The sequence below is a fragment of the Haliaeetus albicilla genome, chromosome 31, assembly GCF_947461875.1.
Source record: "Haliaeetus albicilla chromosome 31, bHalAlb1.1, whole genome shotgun sequence".
Classification (NCBI taxonomy): domain Eukaryota; kingdom Metazoa; phylum Chordata; class Aves; order Accipitriformes; family Accipitridae; genus Haliaeetus; species Haliaeetus albicilla.
The window spans coordinates 2,634,925-2,649,485 of NC_091513.1; the positions used below are offsets into that span (position 1 = coordinate 2,634,925).

At 52.4% G+C, this 14,561-nt stretch overlaps 1 protein-coding gene across 1 annotated transcript; it reads right to left on the reverse strand.

Annotated features, from left to right (window-relative positions):
• Positions 1-204: 204 nt before the first annotated feature.
• LOC138683146 (electroneutral sodium bicarbonate exchanger 1-like) lies at positions 205-13,450 on the reverse strand (the record flags this gene model as incomplete). Its single annotated transcript, XM_069774663.1, has 22 exons — positions 13,081-13,450; positions 12,215-12,361; positions 11,632-11,767; positions 11,256-11,416; positions 10,139-10,324; positions 9,942-10,030; positions 9,652-9,809; positions 9,186-9,273; positions 8,534-8,680; positions 8,285-8,376; positions 7,775-7,949; positions 7,505-7,638; positions 6,722-6,967; positions 6,511-6,616; positions 5,396-5,557; positions 4,572-4,685; positions 4,072-4,233; positions 3,200-3,451; positions 2,324-2,392; positions 1,608-1,781; positions 1,380-1,508; positions 205-258 (listed from the first exon to the last, which is right to left on the reverse strand). Coding segments are annotated over exons 1-22 (3,270 nt in total), but the record flags the coding sequence as incomplete, so codon positions are not given.
• Positions 13,451-14,561: the final 1,111 nt, after the last annotated feature.

The following is a 14,561-nucleotide window of genomic DNA, read 5'->3' on the forward strand; positions in this document are numbered from 1 at the left end:
GACCACCCCAGCAGAGAGGAGCTGGTTTGCATGCCACGGTCCTCACTGCCTGTTCCCAGGGACAGGCCGTTTGCTCAGCCTTGCCGGCCAAAGCGTGGGAAAAGCGTAGGCGTGCGCCGTCGCTTGCAGAGGAGCACGGTCACGTTCACGTGCAATCCTTTACCTTTTTCCTCCCTGGATTCAAAGGGTTTCTGTCTTCAAAGTGAGAGCCTTCCATACGGTCGTTTGTGACATTTCATCCAGGATAATAATCTCAGAAGGATCAGTCCTGCAATAAATATTTTACATAGCAATCCGTGATTATGGGAACTGATGCCACCAAGGGCATTAGCATCAGCAAGAGGAACAGCGGAGCCCCGAGAATCAAAGCTCCGCATAAGCGTGGGAGGTTTTGCTGGATGAGGAGTTTTGGGAGGCAAGCCGGGGAGCCGCAGAGCAACAGCTCTGTGCAAAGGCTCTTGCTGGGGTTTAGCCCCGGTCCGGGTTCCTAAGCCACTGCTGGTACAGATCACGCCTGCAACTCCGCATGTGTAAGCATGAGGATCTCCAGCTACCGTAAAGGCACTGATGATGCAAGCTTTGGGGGTCAAACGCGAGTGCTGCAGCCACTCTGCTTGGGGTCAGAGCCCTGCGATCACCTCCTGCAGCCCTGCCCCCGAATTTGATTTTCCCACCAAGCTGCCTGCTGGTTTCTGTGGGATGCCCCACAAAGAGGCAAGTGGAGAAAACTCTGCCAAACACCTTCAAGCTAATCTTGCCGGGGGTCCTGGCGCTTGGTGGGGCTTTACCTGTCACTGCCTTGCTTTGGGATATCCACGTCACTGGTCTTCCCCACGTTCAGCTGAACTGAACTTGCAGCAGCAGCAGCTTCCATCGCCCTCCTGGACTCCTGATGTTAAAAAGGGACAAATCACGTTCTCTGTCTTTGGTCAAAGTGGAGATAAGCTGAATGCCCAGCACAAACTTAGCAGTCTGCCCTCCCCTTCTGCCCCTTGGCAGCTATAGGTATTAGTGCAGCAGGGGAGAAACCGTTCACTCCAAAGATTTCGGGGCAGGGGGATTGTGTGTTCAAAACACGATTATGAGCAAATCTTGCCAGCAGCAGCAGCAGCAGCATCACCATCTAATAATAATAATCATCATAATGACCTTTGTGAAAAACAACTCGTTTTAAAAATTACACCTGTATTCAACTGTTCAGCTCACTGCTACTTGAGGAAACAAAGGTTACAACGTGGGATCCAGGCTATTGGGATCTATTTCGACTGAGTGCTGATCTTCCCCCAACGTTTCCAGACAAGCTGTAAGAGAAACAGGCAATCTCACAGCCCGACGGAGATGTCCAGCCCCGAGGACCCAGCAAGCCTTACCTCTTCTTCTTCTCCGGCTTCATTTCTGGCATCGTCCAACTTCTTCTTCCTTTCTGGCATAAGGTCATCCAGAAAGCCGAGCTCTCGCTTTGAGAAGCAGAAATCCATCACTTTCCGGACAAAGACGAGAGCCAAAACCTTCACGAATAAGAGGGAAGATGCGGTGAGCTCAGAGACGATGCCACCTCTCGCTCCAACGCTGCAAACACCCCGCTGCCGAGCGGCGGCAGCTCTTACCATCATGGGAAAGATGATGGCGGCACGGGACACCTTGATGGTCCAGAGCAGGACGAGGCAGGTCAGCTGGATCACCGTGAACAAATGCACCTTTCGCAAGGGCACGTGCCGCAGGTAGATGAAATCCGGCTGGTGTTTCGCCGGCATCCAAAACAGCTTCAAGCGATCAAAGAACTGCAAAATAAAAGGGAAAGGTTGCCACCTTGGGACTGCGGCAAGTTTCTGGCCCTCTCGAGACGTGGAGGCAGTTTGCAGCATCTCGCTTGCCGTCAGAAATCCTGGATCCCACCGCGTTCCTCCTGGGAGCAGCACCCGTTTTCCCTTCGCTCCATCTATCAACCGGCTTGCCCCTGAGAGCTGCCCACCAAACGGCAACTATTCCATGCCATTCCATTATTAGCATTTCTTGGCCCACTGAATCCCCCAGCGAGGATTTCCACCAGTGGTAGAAACTGCCTTCCCTTTGCACTGAATTCCCCCGCTTTCACGTAACCAAACACTGACCGGCCCTAAACCCTGAAACAGAGAGCGCTGAACTTGCCTGGTCCTCCCAGCCCTATATACCTCCTGTGCCTCCACCAATCTTTTTCTTACACAAAAGAGTTTCATTGCTTGCTCTGCGAGAAGTTCTTCCCATGCCACTGCTTTTTTCCCTGCTGCTACGGAGACAAAATACCAGGGAGCCGACATGCTGCACGCTGTAAAAGAGTCCGTACCTGAATTCCTCTGAGCGACGACACACCCATGTAGAGAAAGACACCATAAAGCACAGGCATTGGTATAAACTGGGGGGAAAAAGAAAAAAAAAAAAAAAGAATGCAATCGTTTCTTTTTCTATATTGCATTTTCAGTATTACCACCCTCTTCCGCAGGCACTGCCTAAAATTGCTTGAAGCTTTCCAGCTTCCGTTCAGGCTTAGAGATGGGTCAGATTTTAACCATTAAAGATTTTGTGCGCACGAGTGAGCTAAGGCTCTGCTTTAGGCTGAACTTGGGAGTTACCTCTCCTCAGAATAATCCTATTTTCCAGAAAGGTTGGAGGAAAATAGGCGATTTCACCCGTGCTACCCTATGCCGCATTCTGTGGCGGTAGAAAAACACTTCTGCCTATTCTTGGGGCAACAGGCAAAGGCCACAGGCCTCCTTTTAGCCTAGAGACGAGATTACTTTGTGGGAGGAACGTGCAAGGAAGCCCACGGGGATGACCTCAGTCTGTTTAGCTCCTGGGAACGGCTGCTCCGGGGCGTTTGGGGAGCAAATTGCAGCCAGTAACGGGCTGCCTGTTTGAAAGAGAGCAGATGTGCTGGTCTGAATATGCTCAACTGTAACCCATAAACATGGGCGGGCCTGAAAGGCACCCGAAAATTCAAGCAGTTGCGTTGCTCGCTCGCCTCGAGCACACCAAACGGGGGCCTGAAGGGCTGCAAAGCCTAACGGAGGCTGGTTCCCACCGTGGGTCAAGCCCCAAGGGTTGGGATCACCTCCTCCTCCTCCGCTCCACAACTAACTACTCAGGCCTGCAGAGAGGGGACTGTTTTTCGGTAACCTCCAACAAGCTCGCGGTTGTTGGGTGGTTTGCATTTTCCTCTCACCTTTAACACGGAAGTGAAGAAGACGGAGCAGCCCATGAGCACAAAGATCAGCAAGCCAGTGACTCTCTGCTCTCGTATCCCCAGAAACTTGGGTTGTTCTCCTGGAGCTGAGCAGTCAGACTCTACTTTGAGGCTATTCACGTGGGTGATGGACAGGACGGTCGCAGCCACAAACCAGGGCAGCCCCATCACAGAGCACACCCCGAGCATCACGGCCACCACGAAAAGGTCCAGGTGGTACCCGCATCCTTTCTGCAGGCAGGAAAACAAGAAACAGAGCATCCCATAGCACAAGAGCAAGGAGAACGTCGCAAGTCAGACTCAAACCCTGCTCGAGCACAAGTCAACTTCTTCAGAATTTAAAACAAGAAATGGAAACGAGTAAGGGTGTATGCAGGCTTTGCACAAGCACCTGGCGTGAAAATCTGGCAGGAGTTCAGACACAAGGGATATGGGGAGCTTGTGCGATACATACTTCTCCAAAAAAAGAACCCCACAACCCAAAACCACCCAACCATTTTTTTCACTCACAAAGAAAATTCTACCACTTGCAAGGAAGGTGTGACTCTGAGTTATCCCTGGCAGCGCATCAAAACAATTCATTCCCCGCACCTGCTGCTGCTGCCGCCATTTTAAAACAAAAACGCGCTTCTATATTGCTCCAAGATTAATTTGCTCCTCCAAAAGGTTGCTCATCTGAACTGCCCTGTCACTTGCTCCCTGCATCATCGTTAATCCAGGAGAGCACCCTGCCACGCAGCCTGACCTTGTCCCAAACCAATGCCTTCAGAAAGCATCGGGAATAAGAGCTTCTCCCCAGACCTGCGGCCCAGAAGGGGCTGGGGCTGGCGTCATCTCTCACAGGCCCTTACCTTCAGCTTGTGCTCCTTCCTGTTCACAATAACGGCACTGATCTGCTGGTCCATGAATATCAAGATGGTGCAGAGCAGAGCTGGGACGAGCGCAGCCAACACCGTCCACCAAGGGTTGGGTCCTATGGGGTTGATGAACCACCCGCGGTCGTCTCTGGTAGGCTGCAACAAAGCCCACACATCAGCATCGTCTCCCAGCCCAGGCACTCCACTGGCTTTCATTTTCCCCTCCCTCCCTGTGTCAGAGCACCTCCCAGCCCTGGCTTCATGTCCCCCTCTCCCGTGGGCTTCAGCAGTGCCAGTCTCCTCTTTGCAAGCACCTCTAGATACTTCTCCTGTAGGTATCTAGTTTTGGGGCCATCTTCTCCTTTCCAGGAGGAAGCAAGGCACTTGGAGGTGGAAGAGGAGATGGTCACACCACCAGCATCTCCTCCAGACTCAGCCCTGCCCTGCCCCGGCATCACCTTGTGGCACCCCCACCTGCCAAAACACCCCATTACCTTGAACGCATGGGGGACCTGGAGCTTCGGCGATGGGATCCCAACCACAAAGTCAAGGAGCACCATGATGACGATGGTGAGGAAAACAGCAAAGTCGCTCACTGTGGACCGTACCTGGGGCAAGGAACCAGAGGTGAAAGGGGCATGGCAAACAGGGCCGTAACGTGAGATGCAAGAGTTGCAGACATCCACAACATTAAGGCTGGTTAACCAAATCCCACCACCCCTCTGAGCACGTGCAGCCTGATCCCTTGCTTAGATACTGTTGCTGTGTTTGTCCCTGTGAGATCTGGTGTCAGACAATAAAAAAAGCTTAATTAGGCGGACAAGGGTTGGTTTAAGTCAAAACCTAAAAATAATAATAATAATATTAAAAATAAGAAAACAGATGCCTGCCACTACAGCTACACTCACAGCTACAATGGCAACAAGGCACCGAGGCATCCTTTAGTCCTCAAAAGGAAGCTCCTCATTTGACTCTACTTTCCGCTCGAGCACATAATGCACAGAAGGTAAGGAAAAAAAACCCCAAAACTTTGGGAAACCTGACTTCCTACTACCTGAGGAGGAAAAAAAAAAAATCAAAAAAATCAAACCCCAAAAATGTTCAGTCTGGGGCAGGTCATGAGGCAGGTGGGAAATGCTACGATGATTTTGCACTCATGGAAATGAGTGCGGGACATCCAAGCTCTTGGAGAGCTTGGCCTGCAAAGGCCAACGTTTCCCAGCTTGACCAAGGCGGGGCAAATACTGCTTAGTGCTCCAGGAAAGCCATTTTGGGAAACGAGTGTGGAGATGGACGCTGGCCACCATCTTCTGCTTACTCTGGTTGGAAAGTAGTGGCTGGTTTTAAACTTCTTCAAGAAGCTTGACAGGGCAAAGGTGGCGAAGAAGAGGATGCAGCACCAGAGGAACACGTCAGGCGTGTAGGGGCCGTCGCGTCCACAGGCAGGTCCTTGAAACTCCCCACGCAAATACCGACATTCCTGGAGAAACAGAGCGTCAGGACACAAAGGCAGTGCACGTGCGGCAGGGAAACCTCGCATAGCTAGGGGGTTTTGAGGATCTTGGTCCAAGATCCACGACCCTGTAACTGCTCCTGCCAATGATATTTAATTTATTATATGAGCTCCTGCTCATTATATTTAATGAGCAGCAGCAGCAGCTGAACAAGTGACACATCGAACTACAGAGCGGAGAAATGAGATGTGAGGGGACACCATACCACACACCCTCGGCACGTCCTCTGCCTGCCATTTGAGCAATCGTGGCTAGAGAAGACACCAGAGGGAAGAGGAAACACTGGAAACTCTTGGGGATAGAGAGAGAGGGAAGAGGGAAGGAGGGCTAAAGACAACCATGGTAGGAAAGGAGGAGAAGAGACAAATCGTCCCGTCCCAGGGGAGGGCTCGCAGAACCTGGCCAAGAGGGCATGAAGGCCACCATAAGAGCCTGCCGCCCTAGGCCCGGGCTCTGCTTCCAGCAACAACAGCCTGAGAGGCTGCTCAGACATGCAAATTTATGCATGTACCTACAGACAGCACTGAACGAGAAAGCAAGGCCTGGAGTTACTAGGAACCCATTAAGGAGACCAATTACTATCTTTCAAGCATGAACTTAAGTCCTACAACTTCTACAATAATCAAACCACCCACTACTTAACCTTCCTCCCAGTCAGAAATACTGTCCTGCAACAGGCCTGAGGGGGACGCTTGCTACCCACAACGTTGGGGACCAGGTAGACTGGGACAAGGTGGACTCTCCTCCCCAGGACCAAGCGGGTTAAAACCACACGCTAGATTTAAGCAAGGACTTTTCCGAGCAGCACTAGCACAGTTTGAAGCCCATCATTCCCTGAAGGGCTCTGACTTCTGCACCATGCAAATGCCCCTGGACCCCATGGCCGCGGCGCGAGGAAGCAGTGGCTCGGGGCACTTACGGTCACCGTGAGGTTTTCCCAGGCGATGCCAGACACGTTGATCTTGTTGCTCGCCCAGAAACGCAGCGTTTCGTTGCTGGGATGGGTCGGTGCCTCACACTTACAGCTGGCAGGAGAGAAGCCAAGACAGGGGTAAGGGAAAGGCGATGGAGGTGCAGCCCGGAGCTCCTGCCAAGGGGCAGCAGCTTTCTCAGGGGGAAAAAAAACCCACTAGTAGCTGGTGAGGAAGTCCAGCTTGCTGTGCATGTGCACAGGGTAGGTGTCTCGCAGGTGACTCAGCTTCTCCAGAGCCTCGTAGATGAAGATGATGCAGATGAGGGAGGCAAAGGCTTCTTCCGTGAAGCGGGTGACGTAGCACACCAAACAGCTGGCGTCGGTGGCCACCAGCACTATGCACAAGAAGGCGGTCCACAGCCCAATGCACGCCCGCAGAGACAGATAGGAGAGCGTGTACTCCCTGGGAAAGCAAAATGAAACAAAGGCTGGAAAGGCCAGCAAGAGGCCCTGAGCCATGCCTGCCTTCGGGGAAAGCGGGGAGCAATTTTGGAGCGTGTCAAGGCTGCGGATGGGAAATGCAGTTTCCACGTACTACTACAGAGAGCCTCGGGGCTGTGGTGCAGGGGGTAGACCCACAGGAGGAGAGGCCAATTATTTAGTTACCACTGTTTAACAAGGATCTTGTGTTAACACCTTGGAGGCTGCTTGAGGTCAGGTCCCTCTTGGGCCAGGTGGTGTTCTCCCACATCACCCTGACGCCCTAACACTGAAACCAGCTGGGTTTGCACCCAGTCACCTGCTGCCAGCAAGCTGGGGCTTAATAATAAACCTTATGGCAACAAGGGTGGTTTATCTCCCACCAAAGCCATCGCAACAAAAGGACTGTCACTAAAATCTAGCAACTACCCCTAAGAAAAAGAAAAGAAAAGCATCTTTTCTCCATCACTGCCCCCTTCTGAAGGCTCTCACAGCACCCAGCTGCGGCAGCCAGCCTTACTTGCAGAACTTGTAGAGGATCTTCTCAAACACGAGGACGGGTCCGGTGCTGCCGAGGATGGTGAGAGGTTGGCCGGCAAAGAGGCAATACACCACGCCGGCCATGGACGCGCCCAGCAGCGACTCCATGGCACTCTGTCCGGGGAAGAGAGGCAGCCGTGAGTAAATAAAGCGTTAGGGAGAAACAAAAACCAAAGCCAATTCACTGCAGCAAGGACTTTGGCCTGAGTTTGATCCTCCCCCATGCCCCCCAACAGAGAGAGGTGCTCACTATGTGGCCATTGGTCGCCTCCCCCAGCAGTCCCCCAAAGGTGATGACAGGGGACATGCAGGCACAGTAGAGGAAGAGGAAGGACGCCAGGCACTGCAGGCTCAGACCATCCCGGAAGTCGCTCCAGAACCACGGGGCTTTCCGCTTCACGTCCAGGCTCAAACCTCCAAAGAGCCTGCAGGAAGGAAAAAGAAGAGAGTCTGTTCTCTTGGAGGAACACGTTGACTTTGCTTTGCTGCAGAAGGGCAATCACAAGCACAGAGTAACTTTCGTGGCTAAAAAGAAGCACCCTCCTTCATCCCAAATCAAGGAAACCTGCATGCAATGGTGATGGCTGGGGCTGAGCCCAGCCGCCCAGATCTCCCCCCTGCCCAGCCCAGGGGACCAAGCTGGCAATGTGGAGCCCCTTCACTGAACCAGCTAACCCCAAAGACCTGCTAGAAGGGAAGGTGCCTGCTCAGATTTGAGAGGCAAACAGAAGAAAAAAACCCAAACTGTTAAAGCTCCCACCTTCCCGTCCGCTGCAGTTCAGGGCCACTGTGTTTCTCCAGCATGCTGTGAGAAGCACTGTCATCAAGAGCTCCTGGCATCTTCCTTTTTTCCTGTTAAAATGGAAGTAAGATAAAGCTATGGACTTGTAACCACTGGCTTGTTTTGCGTCTGGTCTGGCTCTGTGACTGTGTCAGAGTGGGACCTTGTGAATTTGGGCCCCTGAACAGCATCCCCAGCCGTCCTGCCCGTCCCCCTCGCGCCTCCCACCTGCGAAGGGACGTTTTTCGGGGGCTCGATTCGGATCGATGGATCCCACTCTCCTGGCGGCAAGACCGTGACCTGATCCAGAAACTCGTCGATGCCAGCCACGAGGTCAGCCCCGTTCTCGGCTTTATAGGCAACGTCACGGAAAACCTGCCAATAGAAGACAACCTGGTGAGAGGACAACCCAGCTCGGATGTCCTAACCAGTGCAATAAGCTCTTGGCTAAACGCAAGGCTTTCTCCCCAAAATTTCCTGCTGGAAAGGGCAGGAAATATTCCCCCAAAAGGAAAAATCTGTGCATCGGGGCATTTGTAATCATCTCCCCCACGAGGCCCCCGTCCCCCATGGCACACCATACCCTTCTGCTTAAAGAGCAAGAGAAGTTTTACTGGCCCTGGCAATGCCACCACTGGGGACAGCGTGCTGGGGAACCCGGCGAGAAGGATGAGGTGCAGGATGCACCCCGGGTGGGATTTCAGCCTCCAGGATGTGGGGTGATGCAAAGCTGCGTGTTTGCTTTGGGGTGAGAAAGAGGGCTGGGCTATTTGGAGAGCTGCGGGCAGCTGGGACAGCAAATCCTCTTCCTCACTACTTCAGAGACAGGGAGAGCTGAAGAAAGGCAAAAATGACCCGGAGCTATCTCATCTTGTCGCACCTCATCCGTCATGATAGTGGCCATGGACCTGCCGATCTCATGGTACTGATGGGCTTTTCCTTCTGGTCCAAGCAAAACAAACAGGAACCTGGGCAAGAAAAACAAAATGAGAGAGAGAAGAAGGTGTCCTTGCTCCAAGAGCACCCAAGGAAAGCCCTGGCAGCTCCCAGCCCAGAGCGTGGCTCAAGACGGGACACGTAGGCTCAGCGACGCCGCGATGAATTTGAAATTCTTCAAAACCGACGGCAAATTTAATTTGGGGGCCAACTTTCATTACAATTGGCCAATGGGTTTAAAAGCTACAGCAGGGAATGGAGAAACGAAGGCGAGGAGATGTGGGTGGGGGAAACGTGCTTGCTCCCCCTCCCACTAGCCTTGTTCCCTTGGGACACCAAACTGATGCCTGCAACTTGATGTTTGGTTGGGTGTCTTTTTTACGGAAAAAATTTGCGCTTCTCATTCGCACCTTGTTGGGATGGGAACTTCCGTCATGCCTGAGAGGAGGACAGCCGGGCTCAGGCGGACAAATGCCACGATGGGCTGGTGAAGGAAATCCAGCTCTCCTACGAGCACGTTGGATGCTTCAGCCCCGGTGGGGATTTTCTTCATGAAGTGCAGCTCCGCCTGGGCACGACAAGCGATTTTCAGGCAATTACCCCAAAAGCAAAGCCCACAGCACTCTGCAGCACACTCTGCAGCCAAGTTTGCAAGAGCAAATCTGGCCCTAAAGGCGTAAGAAAGCTACGAGTGTCTCACCTTGCTTAAATCCATTGCTCCGCTCTCAGGGTTCACCCCATCTTTAGCTTCCGCAGCGGTGGGAGAAGGACAAGGGGTGATTGTTTGGGCTGGTAGGAAAAAGAAAGACACTCAGAAAGATGGACAAGGAGCAACTGGGACGCTTCTCCTTTGCCCGGACAAGTCTAATGGGGCCACAGCCCTGCAGAAACCCTCACCTGGCTTGTAGAGGAGGTGCAGGTCTGACTGCCTCTTGCTCACATCAGCAAACGAGCAGACAGCGGGGAGAAGGGTGGTTGTCTTCTCGTTCTGATGGTGGTGCTTCCTCAAAAGGACTTCTCGAACTCGCGCCCGCGTGTGCTCGTCAAACTCCGTGGACTGTTCTTGCTGGGCCAGGATCATATCTGAGGATGGCAAAGGGAAACAAAGCCATCAGAGCAGAAACCCCAACAAGTCCCGACCCCCAAAGCCCCCAGGGAAGGCTGTGCCACACAGGCTGTACCCTAATGCCGGCTCAGCCTTGCATAGCAAGGCTTTTTAATAATGTTCAGCCTTTGCAGCGAAAACGAGAATTTTCTTTTGCTAAGAAACATCACCCAAGTGCTTATTCATCATTCCGCTAAGATAAATATTTCCCATTCTAAAGAACGCAATTTTCTTGCCCGACCTGGCCTTTCTGACTCTACACGTTTACCCAAATTATAAGCAATCTATAGCACAGACGTTCCCAGAGTTTCCCGTGCTGATCGAGTGCAATTTGCCGAGCCCAGGGAGAAACGTGCTAAGAACGGCTCCGACTTCTCCAGCCCTTGAAAGGGCTGAATGGAGACCTGCCGCCAGTCAAAGATAACTTCTCCAAAGCGGCTTTTGCAATTAACTTCAAGTATCTTCCCCACAGAAATACACTGCTTGGTCATCGCCAGATAAACTCTGCCTTAAAACTCTTAAAAGCTGGATGTTAAGGCAAAAGTAAAAAAAAGAATGCGAGGAAACAGCTTGTAAGAAATAGTTCCTTTAAGGAGGTTCAGCTCTTACGCAGACTCCGTATTTCTAAGAGCAGCCTGCTAAGCCCTGACACACGCTCCTTTTTGGCTGCAGAATATTCTCTAGTGGCTTCTCCAACCCCACAGACTGCTTTCAAAAGGACCCCGTATTGGAATAAAAAAACGGTGCGATGTTGCACGCCCAGTCTACATCCAAAAACAGCTCATGAGAAAAACACAGTGGCACTTCTGGAAAAGGACGTGCCATTGGGGCAGGGTTTGATTTGGGAGTGAAGAGCACCGTGGCGAGCTGAGCTCGGCTGTTCCCGGAGGGATGCAGCGCCCACGGTACCTGCAATCTCTTCGATGTTGTTGGCACAAATGTCCAGCAGCACCGACCCCTTGCTGATGCAGCTCCTCAGCTCGGAGAGGCTGTGCAAGGACAGCGTGCCAACGTAGGGCTTGCTCCAGCGCTCGCCGCCGTCTTCCACGTCCTCCTCAAACTTCAGCCACCTGCGGACATCGGGTGCGATCAGCCCCATTGCAAGAAAACAGCCCCAGCTCTGCAACCCCTTTGACAGAGCCACGGGGTGGCAAGAGGACAAGGCTCCTCGTGCCGCCACCTGCAGCTGCAAAAGCTTCGCGTCCTGGAGAGGAGAAAGCAGAGCCCACGGGCGCTGCCGGTGCGGGGACTCCTCTCCCACCGCAGCCAAGCAGCGGGGATTTACCTTGCCGTTTCCTTCCACTCGGCATCTCGGCCCTCTTTTACGCAGATCTCATCCAGCTCGGAGAACAAGTGGTGAGGGACGTGCTGCTCGTCCTCCTTGGTCCTGAGAATGAACTGCACCCGCTGGGACGGGGAGCCTGGGGGCAGAAGGCAAAGACCCATCCCGTTACCGCGCCTGAACACAGCTCGTCACGCTCACGTGCAAAGTGGCCATCAGCACCAGTGCAGCCATAAACACTGGGCTGGCCCCTCTCCCCTGCGTCTGTCTGGGCTTGCACACAGCCGTGGAGAAGGAGAAGCATCTAGTCCACCTCTGCATAAGGATGGGCTGCTTTCCTTCCCCACATTGCCATTTTTAAAGCCAGGATCCCTCTAAGGAAGACGAGCCTAAACCCATTAGGCATTTAACTGCATTAAAAAAAAAAAAAAAAAAAAAAAAGTAAAACTTAGGAAAAAGAGGGCGTTGCACAATAAGGCCACTACTTTCCCTCGGAAGAACAGCAACTCACTCAAACTAGCCACGGGGACCTGCTTGCAGAAGGCCCCAGCGCCCACGCTGCCCCCAGGAGTTTAGCGAATGCCGCGGTGGGACTTACAGTGGTAGCCCTGCTCCGTCGGGGCAGAGTCCTTCTCCCGTTCCCCTTCCCGATGCTTCTGGCTGTGGCGTCGGTGATGCCGGTGGCTCTGCCTAACCAGTGGCATCCGCGCGCCCACGTACAGGGTCCGGTGGCCTGCGAAAAAGCAGCGTTTTTTGCAGCACTCTCGGCATTGCGGCAATGGTTGAGGTGGCCGGTGCCTTGCTAAGCCACGGTTAAATCCCAGGAGCAACGCCAGCTTCCCTTAATGTTATTTTCACTGGACCTCCTTTTTTCCAAGCCTATTTTACTCGAGCTTTGCAACAGCACAGCAACAACAAGTGTTGGCTCCGGGTCATCTAAAAGTGCCCCCAGAGTATCGGACCTCTTCTCAAATTCCAGCTTCGGCTGGACAACACTCAGACTTGCTCATTAAGCAGCAACACAAGCTAATTCTTTTCAAAATCGCTGTATGGCACGAGGCGACAAGAGACGATCAAATCAGTCCCATCGTAATGAACTCCAGAACAGAAAAAGAAAATCACAGCCCCGCATCTGCAGCCCTGAAATGATTCTCCTGACATGATTCTCCTGACCTCTCCAAGCCAGGAGCAGCCTCTGCGAGAAAAAAAGCCGTGAATTATCGAGCCCCATGGCTACAACTCACACCGTGGCCTCCCGGGGGGCTTCTTCCCTCCGTTTAAAAAGCCGTAATAGTAAAAAACGTGACAATAACTGTGCTGCTTTATTGAGAAGCGCGGCACGTTTTGCTGCACATGATGTGACACCCAACAAGGCACACAGGAGAGACTTTGTGCAATGGGAAAACGCACTGGGCTGGTGGCTCCTCTACCAGGATCTCAGCAGAGACTCACCTTCCAACTCCTCCTTCTCATAGCGAACACTGACAGCGTTGCTCCTTCTTCCCCGGTCAATCACTGCCTCCTCGTCATGTCTCTGTTTAGCAACGACAAGAAGGGAAAAGTTGGGGCTGGGGGTGGAGAGCTCCCTTACGTCCTCCCAGCCATCATCCACCCCTGCGTCCACGCGAGTCCACGAGCCATCACGCCTCTGCGTGCCTCCTCCTCCTTCAGGCACAGCCCTAAAACCACGGACTTGTAGGAGGTTTTTCTTCCCATACGCAAATAAAACAGCCCATAACATCACCTGTACTGTATACCACGAGAGTCTGGACGTATTTAATACAGCAGGAGAGGGATGAGTGTTTCAGACCAAACAAACCCACCTCCTGCTTTGATCTTGAGGTTCCTGTCTAAAAAAGTGATTTCCAAACTGGAAAAAAAAAAACCAACCCACAAAACTGCACTTTTGAGCCCCGGCCGTGCTACCTGTAACTCTTCCAGAAGTGTCATTTTGTAACCCCCGTTGGGGTTCATCCTCACGTCAGTCACTGGGTTTTGGGGACAACTGAACCTCCAGGTCAGTCAGGGGGCCCGATTCCCCAGGGACTGATGGAGTAGCCCTCACGGGAGGAGCTAAGTGGCACCCAGTGTGCACCAACTCCAGAGACACAATAGGGACCATTATGAAATCACAAGCTATGATGCGGATCCAGGCAGCTACTTAAAGCCACGCACCCCTAGACCCTTCCCGCTTGGAAAACTTAGTGCCTGGGGAGAAGCCAGCTCTGCTTTGAGCAAAAACTCTCCAGAACAGAGAAACTTCCTGCATGAGAGGTATCAGGCTCAAAAGTGTGCAGAAGGAAAACCCTTCACAGGCTCGTTCGCCCTCCTGAGAAGCAAAGCCCATTAGCAGCAGCATGTTTTCTCTCTTTTTCTTTCTAACAGTAGAGCTGAAGCTCTAGCATCCTGAGGATAACAGGAGGTACAAATACGGTAGGGAAAAAGAATATCTTACTGGATCAATGGGTAGATTCAGAAAAAAACCCTGCTACACAGTAGTTTATCCTGACTGCTAGCTAGAACCGAGAGACTGCTTTCTCCACCTGGTTCCGGTGGAACGTACTACCCGTCTAGGACGGCTGCATCTGAGGAACAAGAATTAGTTATCTGCAATACAAGGAATAACAATGAGTCATTTTGTGTCATGATATTCATCAGACTGCACAGAGAAACAAGAGACAAATGCATTTGAATAACCATGTCTTGTGTTACGTTTTAACCACTTAACATTCCATGAGAAATACCCCAAGAGCTCAAGAAGAAAGAGCAGAAAGACAGGAGACAGGTGAAAGCCTAGAGCACCAGCTAGACGGAATGAAAGACCCTCTTCCTTCTCTGAAGCTTCAGCAAGGCTTCCTTCACCTGCTTGTTCCTCCGACTGTAAATGACGGGGTTCAAACTGGGGCTGACGAGACTGCAGAAAAGGGAAAGAA